The sequence below is a fragment of the Syngnathus typhle genome, linkage group LG10 (assembly GCF_033458585.1).
Source record: "Syngnathus typhle isolate RoL2023-S1 ecotype Sweden linkage group LG10, RoL_Styp_1.0, whole genome shotgun sequence".
Classification (NCBI taxonomy): Eukaryota; Metazoa; Chordata; class Actinopteri; order Syngnathiformes; family Syngnathidae; genus Syngnathus; species Syngnathus typhle.
Window position 1 is genome coordinate 11,402,477 of NC_083747.1, and position 11,448 is coordinate 11,413,924.

Here is an 11,448-nt window from a genome sequence, read left to right on the forward strand (position 1 = left end):
GACGTCAGAGGGTTTCAGCCCCTAAACTGAGACCCTGATGCACTGTTTTCTTTGGACTCCTGCTTGATAAGTATGCGGACTTAACTGGATATGACAGAGACCGGGTGCAGCAACAAGTCCATGGCATGGCCGTTAGTCATTCCACGATAGCGGCCGGCCGCCACCACCTGTCTGCCCCATTGTGCTCGGACTTTACCGCATTAGTGAAATGGGAAAGTACTCGAGTGTGTCACATCAATTGAAGGGGAAATTAAAATTCGTCTCTGCACTTTTAAGCTCTGACCTGCTTTACGATACCTTGCATCGGCGATTTGTTGCCTTGAGTCATCGGCCGACCTAAATTGTCACCGTTATTACAGGAAATGACAGTTGTGGCTTTGGCGCTGATGATTATGTGCAAACGTGATGGCCTCCTTACTAAAGCAATTCTACATGCGCACTCATCATTTCGGCTCAGAGGACGAATGGGTCCTGCAGCGCCACCTTGTGGGAACACTGTTTATCTTCAGAGACCTCTGTTTGGCACAAATCATTCAGCCAATGCAGAATAAAGACTTTTATTAAAAACTAGTAGTTTTAATTGATACAATTCCGTAACACGGACATTTAAAGCATTGTTCCAAAAGCTTTTCGGTATATTTTGGGAATCAAAACAACGCAGTCCTCTTACGGTAGTACTCGGAAATATCTAAATGATTACATTCATTGATATGGAAATGTTGTGAAGTTTGTTGGTTTTATTTCATGCGGCATCCCTAAATCTAAATCCAGGGCCGGCTCAAAGCCGAGTCCTCTGATTGGCGGGAAGCTCATCCTGGTCAAGCCCCCACAAGAAGGTGCGAAGGCGCGTCACTTCCTTTTGGAGGTCCGGGCTCGGCACCGGCTGGGAGAGGTCGAGGCGAGGGGTCTCGTTCGGCAGGATGAGAGGAGGGTGGTCCAGGAAGCTCTCAAATATGTCTAAAGAAATCGAAAATGGTGGATGGATAAAAGGTCTTCAGCGAGACACGCGCTGAAATGGACAATGGTGAGAACTTTTACCTCCGCTGAGCATGGTGCCAGGTGGCGGAGTCCAGCAGGCCGGAGGTGCTCTGCTTGGTCCCAATTTATAATGAGTGAGGAGGTGGTTCAGTTGGGCGGGGCTTAACAAGGTGTGATCCTCTTGTAAACTGTTCCAGGAGGACTAGAAGAGAAGAGACAAAGTTCCACAGGAGCTCCAAACAGGCAGCAATGGGAAAAATCACATTACCTGTATGAGACGGGTTTTGGGGATACATAAAAAGTTGACTATGACTGACAGCTTCTTCATGAATTCAGAAGCTATGTCCCCTAGTCCCGCCCCCTGGAGCCAGTCCAGGACCAGGTCCAAGTTTGTACGTATCTGCACGGCTCTGGACCAAGAAAACAGTCCATCTGTGAAAAAACACAACGGGAATGTGAGTAATCTGGACTTTTTCTCCATGTTTTGATTTTGACTTGAAAAAGCAAAACAAAACCTCACCTCTCTCCAGCAAGGTGTTGAGCAAAGATGTGTTGGTGAAGAAGAAGAGGTAGCCGAAGGTTTGGGAGGTGAGCGGCGGTGAAAGGCAAGCTTCCCTGGAGAGCACGAGTGAAGAGCGATACACTTCCACCAGCCCGGCCACTTTGGGCGGCAGGGTGGACACGTCGTCCGCCTCGTCTCCTTTCTCCTCACCCTCTGCTCCCGCCGCTCCATCTTTTTCCTTCTCTTCCGTGGAGAAAGGGTTGGTGTCCAGCAGGGCGGGAAGGAGCGAGTAGAGGGTCTTGTGATGACAGGAAGTGAGGTCATGGTGATGCAAGGTGGATGAGTTAACCATCACGGCGGGTGTGGCGGTTTACCTTGGTGAGGTGATAGACGCACTGCTGGAAGGTGTGCATGATGACCTCATCCAGTTGCGCAAGAGCTTCTGAGCATGTGTCCATGTCAGCCGTCAACACTGGATCCCCCGGGGCTGTTTTATCAACACGCATGACTTTACTTCATTACCTCACATTTAGGAGACTAAAATGACGAAAACTAAAAATGACCAACCGAGATGAGTGATTGCGCAAGTGTGCACACCCTCTTATAATGACGGTGTGACATTCTTTTCAAACCTTTTGGCATTATGGCCAAAAGGTTAAGCCTTGGCTTTACGGAACTGTAAGAAAAATTCTCACAAACACAAGTGGGAAAATGTGTTGAGGAAATGATCCAATTAGCAGTTAGCGTTAGCGCAGAACCTTCAGGATTTTGCTTAAAAGATGAATGTTAGGACAATTCGACTAGAACATCTGAACTTGACTCACTTTATTCACTTTGAGCGTGATTAGATAATTCTGAACAGTTCTGAGTGGGTGTGCACACTTTTGCTAAGTCCAGAGTAGTTACAGAGTTTGCTCTCTCACGGTTCTCACCTTCAAACTCCCACTCTTTCTCCATGTTTTCCACTTTCACCTGAAAAAAGTTAAGGAGCTCTGTAGCATTGGACATCCAGAACATCAGAGGTCGAAGGTCCGATGACAACTTCTGGACATTGGCTGTGCTAATCTCACTTTCTGGCTCACTGGAACTGGACACAACAGGTAATGCCATTCCAAAATTAGTTTCTTACATAATTGTGAAACTTGGGAGTAATAACAGAGCGGGGTTATTTTTACCCGACTCAATTTTGCAACTTGCTTTCATCATACCACAAAAATGTAGCGCAGTCATAACAGTGCAAGGACAAATGTATCATGAATCGCTGAGCCGGAGGCTGCTAAATGAAGCAAACATGAGGTTGGAAGAAAAAAAAAAAAAAAAAGGTCTTACTTTTGCGTGGGATGCTTATCCCCAAATTCCTTAATGTTATCCTGGGAAGAGATTTGGAGACAGAAGAGAGGAGAGAGACATCTCGGCTTAGTGTGGAGGTGCTGGAGCAGCGGCAGGAGTCGGGCCCGAGGCCCGCCGCCGGCCCGGCACCATGACAGCACATTTTCCAGCAACACAAGCGAGTGACATCAGCTCATCCCTACTCATCTCCAGAACTTTGCAGGCCGCAATGACATTGATGCGCTCACTAACAATACTGTCAATACCAGCGTATTTTCCATCCATAAGTCGGACCGAGAATTCAAGGCAACATTTTTTACGGCATCATTCAAATGCTGCAGGCGTACTTAATACTGTGGCCTTTGGGTGTGGACCATGTGACTTACCCAGACAATGTCTTTGATCTGATTGGCCGCCTTGAGTAATATCTGCGGCGTGAGCGCGGGGTCGAGGCGCTTGGATGCGTGGTCGATCATGATTGACAGCAGATACGCCGGCGCCAAAGGCCCCCCTCCGGAGTCGGGGGAGGCGTTTTTCGATAATATCTCCTAGCGGACCAACAAGAGACACAATCTAGGTTATTGGTCTCGTACAGCTTGGTTGGGGTTTGGTCCGGTACTTTCCGATACCTCACCTGCAGCAAGGCATCGGCGTGCCGAGGATGGAACTTGAGAACGGACTCGGTGGATCCGAGGTAGTGCCTCAGCGCCTCCTGTTTGTCTGCCAAGCCCGAAGAGCAGCAGGGGTGCAAGCCGTCCGCGTGCCAGGGCAGCGTCAATGCCAACGGGGGAGCCGGTGTGACTCGGGGGTCGCGGTACAAGAAGAGGAAGTGGTCCCCGAGACCGATGACGTCGCCGGGTTTTAGGACGGTCTCTCTGTAAAGAGCCACGCCGTTGTGCGTGATGGCACCGCCTCGGAAAGGCCGTATCAAAGCTGCGATGGCGTGGAGACAGACGAGAGCAGAATACAGTATCCCTTTACGACTCATAGAAAATATTCTCAGTTAAACACAGTGAAATTACGGTAGTCGTTCTTTGCAGAGGATGAGGAATATGTCAAATCTGATATGTTGCACCACCGTTTTTCTTCAAGTATTTGTAGCTTAAATGATAACCGCTTAGCCTTTGATCAAAAACTGCAACTATTTATTAGCCTGCCTATGGCTTTTAGTATTGTTCGTTAGCACTAAGCTAAACGGGCAAAGCTGTGGTTGTTTTAAATACATAACATGTTAGTTTTATGTTTAGTTTGAGAGTAGATTTGAACTGTGAGTTTGTTAGTGCTGCTTGTCGTAGTGATGCTGCGTACTGTGTACCTCGCCCAGCGGGGGTCTCAGGAACGGCGGAATCCCTCCTCACAAGCAGGTGTCTGGCCAAGAGGTCAGGTGCAGACAAGAACGTGTCCACCTTGAGAGGTTTCTTCCCCTTCCTCTCTCTGTCTTTGTCCTTCTCCCGTTCCCTCATTGTGGGCTTTCTCCCAAACACGTGCGTATGTCCCGCCATAATGTACAAAACAAAATCCTAAAGAAAACACACAGCGGTGGGAAAAGGTGAGGGACGCCTGGGGGGTCCCGTGGTTTACATCAACCCTCCATCAGATATTGAGGCTAACAGAAGGGAGTTGATATTATACAAAGTGTGTCACAGTTTGCTACAAAGAGGACCTGTGTGAGGTCATTGTGCAAGATGGAGTGATGTGCGCGAAGCCTCTTGTGTCTCAGGAGTGTGTGTTGTCCGGGCATTGTGCGCATCTGCAGATGTTTTGAGTCGGACGCTGGGCGGGGGAGGCGAGATGGAAATGCAGATGGTATGCGGCGATTAGAGGCATGCTGGTATGATGTCATGACCTGGGGGTGCGCATGTGTTTACGTCGCGCCCCGTTTTCATTCATCATACTCGTGCTGTTAGCGTCCACATTGCTACGTGGGGCTCGTCCTTGGTTACGCGGCTGTTTGCCAGCATGATAGCATCTCTGAGCGTGTCTTGCCTTGCTTTGGTCGTAACCCTGCAGCAACAGGAAGTAGGGCCGGTCCGTAGGTGGAAGGATCAAACTTTGGGACATCATCTCCAGGTCACAGCTGGAGTAGTCCTTTTGCTCCTCGGATGTCTGGTGCGTCCAGCCGACCTTTGCGTCCGCCTTAGATGCTCTAATCTGAAAAAAAGAACATCAAAATCAAGGTTAGACAACCAATCGTGGATCAATACCTCTACACACAAATAAGGTTTTTACTAGCGTAATTTTGTTCATCCATGTACATCGGGTGTAAAAAGTCGACACACCCCAGATTTACCAGAACAGCTGAAGTTTATATGGGCTTAATCAGAGCAATATGAAATGTTGGAGGGTGTGTTTGAATGTGATTGATTATGAACACAGCTAATTCCCCACTTAGAAGAGGGTGTGCACACTTATGCAAACACATTATTCCAGCTGTTTGTTTTTTATCCTTTGTTAATGGAGTTGTACAGATAAATCATATTAATAATGGTTGGAAAACATTTGAAACGAGCTCTTTTGTTTGTATTACAAATCCTGGGATTTGAACAGGGGTGTGTAGACTTTTTAAACATTGTCATTGGTGAAGCTGAAACCGATTTTGTTGCAGTGTCATTTATCCCAGAGGAAACTCAGAAGACAGTAGACATTACTGCCCTCTAGAGGACACATTAGTCCTTGCTCTGCTGAGCTACTGTTTTGCCGGACTGGTGCCGACTTGCGTCACACTTGGGTCGGCTCTCGACAAAAGGTACTCGTACAAATCCCAGGAAATTTTGGCAAAGGGTGTCAGAGAAACCAAAGACCAAACTTTTTGTGAATTTCTGGATAAAAATGCTCTGAATGATCTTCTTTCGCCGTGGTGATGTCCCTCACCTCTCCGTGCTGCGGGCTGATCATAGTCACAATGTTCTTCCTGTCCACCACGGCTCCGTTGTTGTTGGCGGGCCGGCCACCGCCTCCACGCTGCTCATTGGTCACATGGTTGCCTTGGCGGCGCCTCAGGCTGAGGTTCATGTCGCTGATGCTCCTCCTGAGCTCCGAGTTCCTTCCGCGGTGGCCGCGCTCGCCCTCCTCCGCCGCGCTCCCTGACGACATCCTGCTTCGCCTCCAGCGCACACCTGTTGGCCAGACAGTCGGCGGGATGAGCACCGCTCGTCGTCACCTCCGATAGCCTCGGCATACCTTGATAGCTCTCCCGTTCCCTCTCTTCTCTTTCGTAGTCTTCCTTCCTCTGGATTTCAAAGCGCCGCTCGAACCCATCCTTGGGCCGCCACATGTCCGCCAACAACAAGGGGCACTCCCACGGGGCCACGTTTCTCCGACACTCCGTCTCCCACTTGATAGCTCCATCTGGCTGTTGGATGGGCTTTCCGATGACATCACACAGCAGGAAGTCCTCGGGGATGTGTTTCTGGAGAACTAGAAGGTGATGGAGGAAGGGTGGTGGTGCTGTTTATGTTTACGCTATGTCGGAGTTGGGACGACGTCACATAAAAGTCGAGTCAATCTCAAATCTTAATTTGGGTTAAGCATTTCATAAATCAAATTAAACAATCATGCTGGTCACAAAAATCTGGTCAAATTTCAGGTTTCCAGTTCTAGTGACAGCTTCCTTAGAACAATAACGTAAAAAGTGAGATTTTTTAATTGACGTCAGATCGAGTCTAAATCATGTCTTGTAAGCCCAGCAAGTGCCAAGTCTTTATTTTGACGTACGTATTTTGTTTGACTAGAGTCAAGTCACCTATGTCTCCAAGCCAAATGGCTTGGAATGGATCCTGTACCTGCTTCGTCAGTCTCCTCCCGCTCCCTCTCGGTGTAGCGAGTGATAACCTGAGCGATGAGCTGACTGGCCGTCGAGTGAACGTTAGCCAGCAAGGAGCGATAGTTCGCGCCGCTGGATAGCGCATCTCCGTAGATCTTGATCAGGCCCGGGGCAGAGGAAGAAGTCGGGGATACGTAGTGGTGAGTGGAGGAGGCCGCCGAGTGGGCCCAAAGCTCTCTCTCCCTCTCGCCCACCGCCCGGTCCCGGTCGCTATTGGAGCGCCCCCGCAGGAAGAGATGGGAAAGGCGCTTGGTGCGCGACTGGGGCGCAGCGGGCCGAGGCCTGAGGAAGGCCGGGGAAGGAGACGGCGACGGGTTTGGGGAAGCCAGCGAGGGAGTTGAGTTAGAAAGGGAAGAGGAAGGAATAGAGGGGGCCTCGTGTAGGGAGGCCGCGTCGGAGCTGGTGGTCGACCTGGAAGCAACACGACAGGGGAAGAGGAAGAGACCAGTCAGCTGTGAATTATGACGGCCTAAACAGGTCCAAACAAGGCCCAAAATAAAATGCGCAAGGCTGCACCGGAAGTGATGGTGGAACATGTCCAGGCATCCGTTTTCTACTGTGCGCTGCTCTGGAGCCTAGCCCAGATGATTCTGGGCAAGAAGAAGCAGGTGACACCTGGACCGGTTGCAGTCACAATTACTCTCACATCCAGACAATTTAGAGTCCATGTTTTTGGACAAATTACATTCTATAAACTTAGATCTCCTGATTGCAAGGCAGAAGTGTTAATGGCCAAATCTTAGCCATAGGCTAGTGTCCATCTGTAGTCCTTTTGTTGGTTAACGAAGCATTTTAATTCATTCACTGCCATTGACGACAATAGACGTCGGATTTTTAACTGGGATGGCAGCAAATGAGTTTAACTAAATAGGTTAGGCTCCAGCTCACTCACCACAATAAAAGGGATTATAGATGTAGAATGTCTGGATGGATAAAAACTTGGGTGCCTCATGTTGCGCGGTGAAAGACATTTGACCAAATTCTGAACTTATTTAGCAATAACTGGCAGTTCATCGAAAATCAAAAAGCCTCAGTAGACTCACTTGACAGAGACCGCGCTGGGCCAACGACGCCCCAGCTTTGCAAAATGTTTCCTGGGGGAATTGATCCAAAGACCGACTGGGAACTGGAGCTTTCTGCCACGAGGACTGCCTGACCCCTCCATCTGAGCAAACCAACACATTCAAAGACACGTAGATGCTAAAAATGCAATAATCGCAGCCGGATACTGCGTGACGGCGTGTCACCAGTGCCAGAAGTGAAACAATATAACAATAGGATGATGTCACCCTCAAGATATATCAACAGGATGGAGACACTGTAAGTTGTCAACATGTGAAAAGAAACACGGACAAATCAACCCAAACGCAGTTCCTGAAAAATGCGACATTTGAACAGGAAGCGTCCTTTTGTTGGATTCGGCTCCAGCTGGAAGGGATGTCCCGCTGCTGGAGTAGTCGCTTTGCCGCCATTAGCTACAATTCCCGTCAAAATACACTCTGGACAGCCTTTAGGAACTATTCACATCCTTAGGAAGGATTATATTCACCTTTCGACATTTAAAAGGATCTTTCTAGCGAAGATTTACCAAAAAAGTAACTTTGAAAATATCATTTTGGTACTCACCCACAGGAACTTCTGATCCTTGTGTAGTTTTTTTAGTACCTTAAAAGCAAACACGCAAGTCAATGCAAACTAACAATCCTCAGTATTTCCCTTTCCCTGTGACGATATTCCATGTTTCAATCCGTCGCACATCTACGCGTGTGCTTCTCTATCTCCTGCCATCCATGAATCCAATCTTCTGCGCAGGAGAAAATTCTTTGAATTCACGACGGCTTCAACAAGCTATGCTGGTTCCTCGCAGCCCTCGGCCTTTCTGAGTCTATAGATAGAGAAACAGGCCCATTGTTCTGAGTGACAGAATTTCCTTCCTTTGCGGTGGACAACACCTATATCCTGACTGGGAGCGGGAGAGAAGGAACGGCGACTATGAAAGCGGGACAAATGGGAACAGTCGCTCGGACCTGGAGTACAATCAATCATTCCATATTTGAGGGTAATTGGAAGGACATTGAACATCTTCACTTGTTTGCTTTCACAGCAAAGAGGATGAGGGGAAGTCGTAGACAGCGAGACAAAAAGTTAGAAAAAAGTAGACAACCATGACCTTTGCAAGAGAAAGCTGATTAGCAGAGGGCCACATTGCTGTTGCCAATTTAGCAAGGTTTTTCCCATAAATCGTGACTTTTCCGACCCCTCTAGTAAATATTTTTCCCAAAAACAGACAAGCAAAAATGACAACAGTTGTCCATATGTTAGCAACATTGTGAGATGGATGTATAAACAAGTGCAATAAATTGACAAAGGATATAAAAGCCAGATAATATAAATTAATAAAAAAATTAGAAAATACACAACAAAAATTATACATGTTATACATGATAAGATTTGTGTGTTTTAGTGGCCTCGAGTTTTTTTTTCTTCTTTTTTTGCACTGACTTTTTATTTCCCAGCATGCATTGTGCATCGAACAGGAAATACGTCTTTCCGAAGAGGACATAGCTGACAAGCACCTCAAGGTTAGCTCGCTTTCACAATCAGATATGGCTTTTTCTGCATACATTTGGTCTTTTATGAACTCGATAATGTGCCACTAAATATCTTAGAGATAAGTCGCAGTTGCTGTCTTACTAACGTGACAGTCCTGTTCCAAAAATATCCAAAGAGCTAAGGTGTTAGCATCTCTGTATTAGCATTATCCTCGGCTAACCCTGCATGCTAACTCCCGTTAGTTGTTTTCAATCGAATTGGGTGTCGCTATTTCTACTAAACATTCTGTTGTGTTTTATGTTGTTTGTATTGCCAAACGGTGATCGAGTGTTACCAGCCATTACTAATCGTGGCTTGTTTGTTTATTTATAGTTTAGCCGGCTAACAGCGCTAAATCTAAGCCGAGGTCATGACGATTTGCTCCGATTTAAAAGCATTCGCGGTTTAGTTAAAGTAACGTGTTCACATCAAATTTGAAGCTCGCAAACATGTCTGAGACGATTGCTGAGAAAATCAAGAACTACAAGACGGCGCCCTTCGACGCCCGCTTCCCTAACACCAACCAGACCCGCAACTGCTTCCAGAACTACTTGGGTGAGCCACAATCTCTAGTTCAGTTAATTGCGTGGAATCAAACATTGAATTGTTTTTTTAACGATGCATGCTTTTAGACGCCTCGTCTAATTTTTACGTGATTGACTAACTGTTGCAACTTTTAGGACACAGGTTGAATTTCCCCTCGAAGGATAACAATAACTTATTCTCAATTCATTGCACAGACTTCCACAGGTGCAACAAGGCCCTGTCATCCAAAGGTCAAGATGTGACACCCTGCCAGTGGTACCAGAAGGTTTACGATAGTCTTTGTCCCATGAGCTGGGTGAGGTGTACACATTGGATTGACTCAATAGGTTCATAATGTGCTTGTCAAAAATTGCCCACTGTGAATTGATGGCTGATTTTAGACCTCAATAGTTTGAGTGGGCCCTTTAAAGATGTGAGCAATGTCTTCATTGTGTCTTTCAGGTTGAGGAATGGGACGAGCAGATTGAAAATGGGAGTTTCCCTGGAAAGATCTAAAATGTGACCCCTGATCCCTGTCTAAATATTTGCAGGCCGTTTTTGTGACAGCTTCCGCTGTGGTGCTGTGTAGAACATCTTTAATATCATCGCCATCATCTTCTACGGTGTTGACTTAAGGTGCAAATGCACAACCATTTAACCTGCGTGTCAAGTCCAATATGTGTAGTTACCCCCTCTTTGGCATTGTTTATTCAATAAATAAATGCAGTGCACATTTAATTTATTTTTTTTCAGTGTATTTTTTTTACTTGATAACCTGCCAATCCCAACTCTGTCAGAAATGCATTTTTTCAAAAATATATTCATAATCTGGTCATTAGGTAAATATATTTTGCAAATGGATTTCAGAAAAGAAAATGACAGTTATTCAGTAAGGTACATCTGCAATATCTTGTAATTTGACACTTTGGCCACAAGGTGTCACTGTCGGATAGATTTCCACACCGGTTGGGCATATTATGGGGGGTGAAGTTTTCCTAGTCGAAAATGTACTTGGAGTAACGCTCCACTGATGAACCTGCTGAAACCATTTATGTTGCTCATGTTTTTTTTTTTTTTTTTTTAAAGCCACTCTTCAACAGTGTTTCAAACAGGCTCGTAGGCTAACCGTTGCAACTGTCTTGCATAACAAATTGGCAACACACCTCAATTACTACAAGCCCAAAACTATGCCTGATAGGTCCTGACATGTCTTGCTTATTTAGCGACCGCTAACTTGCCACATCGCCCTCTGTTGGCCATTGTGATTAAAAACAGTTTTTAGTGACGCTGTCAAAGGTAAGATGAACTCTTTGACATGTATTGTTTCTGTTAAAAATAAACTATGAAGATTGGTTGAAGAGTTGGGGATTCAAGTCAAAGTTTGAGTTTTAAATTAGGTTTGTTAAGTAAGTTTGGTGTTTTATTAAGTGTTAATCCGTATAGTGGAAACATGCTGGTCTGCTAAGACTTTTTTGATTGGTTTGAGGCAGCGGACGTGCTTGTCGGACTTATTACACATGATCAGGAAATGAACACAAGTCGTTGGCTTGTGCGCCAGCGAGATTGTCCGACAGTTCCGCCCTCGCTTCCGGTCTTCATTCTTTTATTTGACCACAAAAACAATTGTTTTTATTGTGTCCATGTCGCTGGAGGGCAGGTTGCCTTGGCGACAGATGACAGGACGGGACGTTGGGATTGG

At 46.5% G+C, this 11,448-nt stretch overlaps 2 protein-coding genes and 1 long non-coding RNA gene across 4 annotated transcripts; 2 read left to right on the plus strand and 1 right to left on the minus strand.

Moving 5' to 3' along the window:
- Positions 1-541: 541 nt before the first annotated feature.
- On the minus strand, positions 542-8,558 carry rasip1 (Ras interacting protein 1). Of its 2 annotated transcripts, XM_061289893.1 has the most exons (16): positions 8,259-8,557; positions 7,676-7,797; positions 6,592-7,043; positions 5,990-6,226; positions 5,681-5,925; positions 4,796-4,960; positions 4,125-4,329; positions 3,444-3,742; positions 3,196-3,357; positions 2,810-2,850; positions 2,413-2,567; positions 1,855-1,967; positions 1,499-1,778; positions 1,247-1,410; positions 1,039-1,180; positions 542-957 (listed from the first exon to the last, which is right to left on the minus strand). In XM_061289893.1, the coding sequence occupies exons 2-16, from the start codon at positions 7,795-7,797 to the stop codon at positions 779-781; spliced, it is 2,961 nt and encodes a 986-aa protein (XP_061145877.1). In that variant the 5' UTR covers positions 8,259-8,557; the 3' UTR covers positions 542-778. The 2 variants fall into 2 exon arrangements, with proteins under 2 accessions (XP_061145877.1, XP_061145876.1); XM_061289892.1 differs by having other exon boundaries at positions 7,676-8,558.
- On the plus strand, positions 4,848-6,288 carry LOC133161553 (uncharacterized). Its single transcript, XR_009716088.1, has 2 exons — positions 4,848-4,986; positions 6,028-6,288. It is a non-coding gene; the product is annotated as an uncharacterized LOC133161553 (long non-coding RNA).
- A 590-nt stretch (positions 8,559-9,148) lies between the features above and the next one.
- LOC133161546 (cytochrome c oxidase subunit 6B1) lies at positions 9,149-10,491 on the plus strand. Its single transcript, XM_061290127.1, has 4 exons — positions 9,149-9,214; positions 9,665-9,779; positions 9,965-10,065; positions 10,212-10,491. Exons 2-4 carry the CDS (start codon positions 9,674-9,676, stop codon positions 10,263-10,265), a joined length of 261 nt encoding a protein of 86 aa, XP_061146111.1. The 5' UTR covers positions 9,149-9,214; positions 9,665-9,673; the 3' UTR covers positions 10,266-10,491.
- Positions 10,492-11,448: the final 957 nt, after the last annotated feature.

What these genes read in the sequence shown, in the direction of transcription:
- rasip1 (XM_061289892.1), bottom strand. Translation starts at nt 7,815, where the DNA reads ATGTGTTGGTTTGCTCAGATGGAGGGGTCAGGCAGTCCTCGTGGCAGA. An exon ending in AGGGTTACGACCAAAGCAAG is followed by an intron (nt 4,330 to 4,795) that starts GCAAGACACGCT and finishes TGTTTTCTTTAG; the next exon opens with GATTTTGTTTTGTACATTAT. An exon ending in TGAGACCCCCGCTGGGCGAG is followed by an intron (nt 3,743 to 4,124) that starts GTACACAGTACG and finishes ACGCCATCGCAG; the next exon opens with CTTTGATACGGCCTTTCCGA.
- LOC133161546 (XM_061290127.1), top strand. Translation starts at nt 9,674, where the DNA reads ATGTCTGAGACGATTGCTGAGAAAATCAAGAACTACAAGACGGCGCCC. An exon ending in CTGCTTCCAGAACTACTTGG is followed by an intron (nt 9,780 to 9,964) that starts GTGAGCCACAAT and finishes TTCATTGCACAG; the next exon opens with ACTTCCACAGGTGCAACAAG. An exon ending in GTCTTTGTCCCATGAGCTGG is followed by an intron (nt 10,066 to 10,211) that starts GTGAGGTGTACA and finishes TGTGTCTTTCAG; the next exon opens with GTTGAGGAATGGGACGAGCA.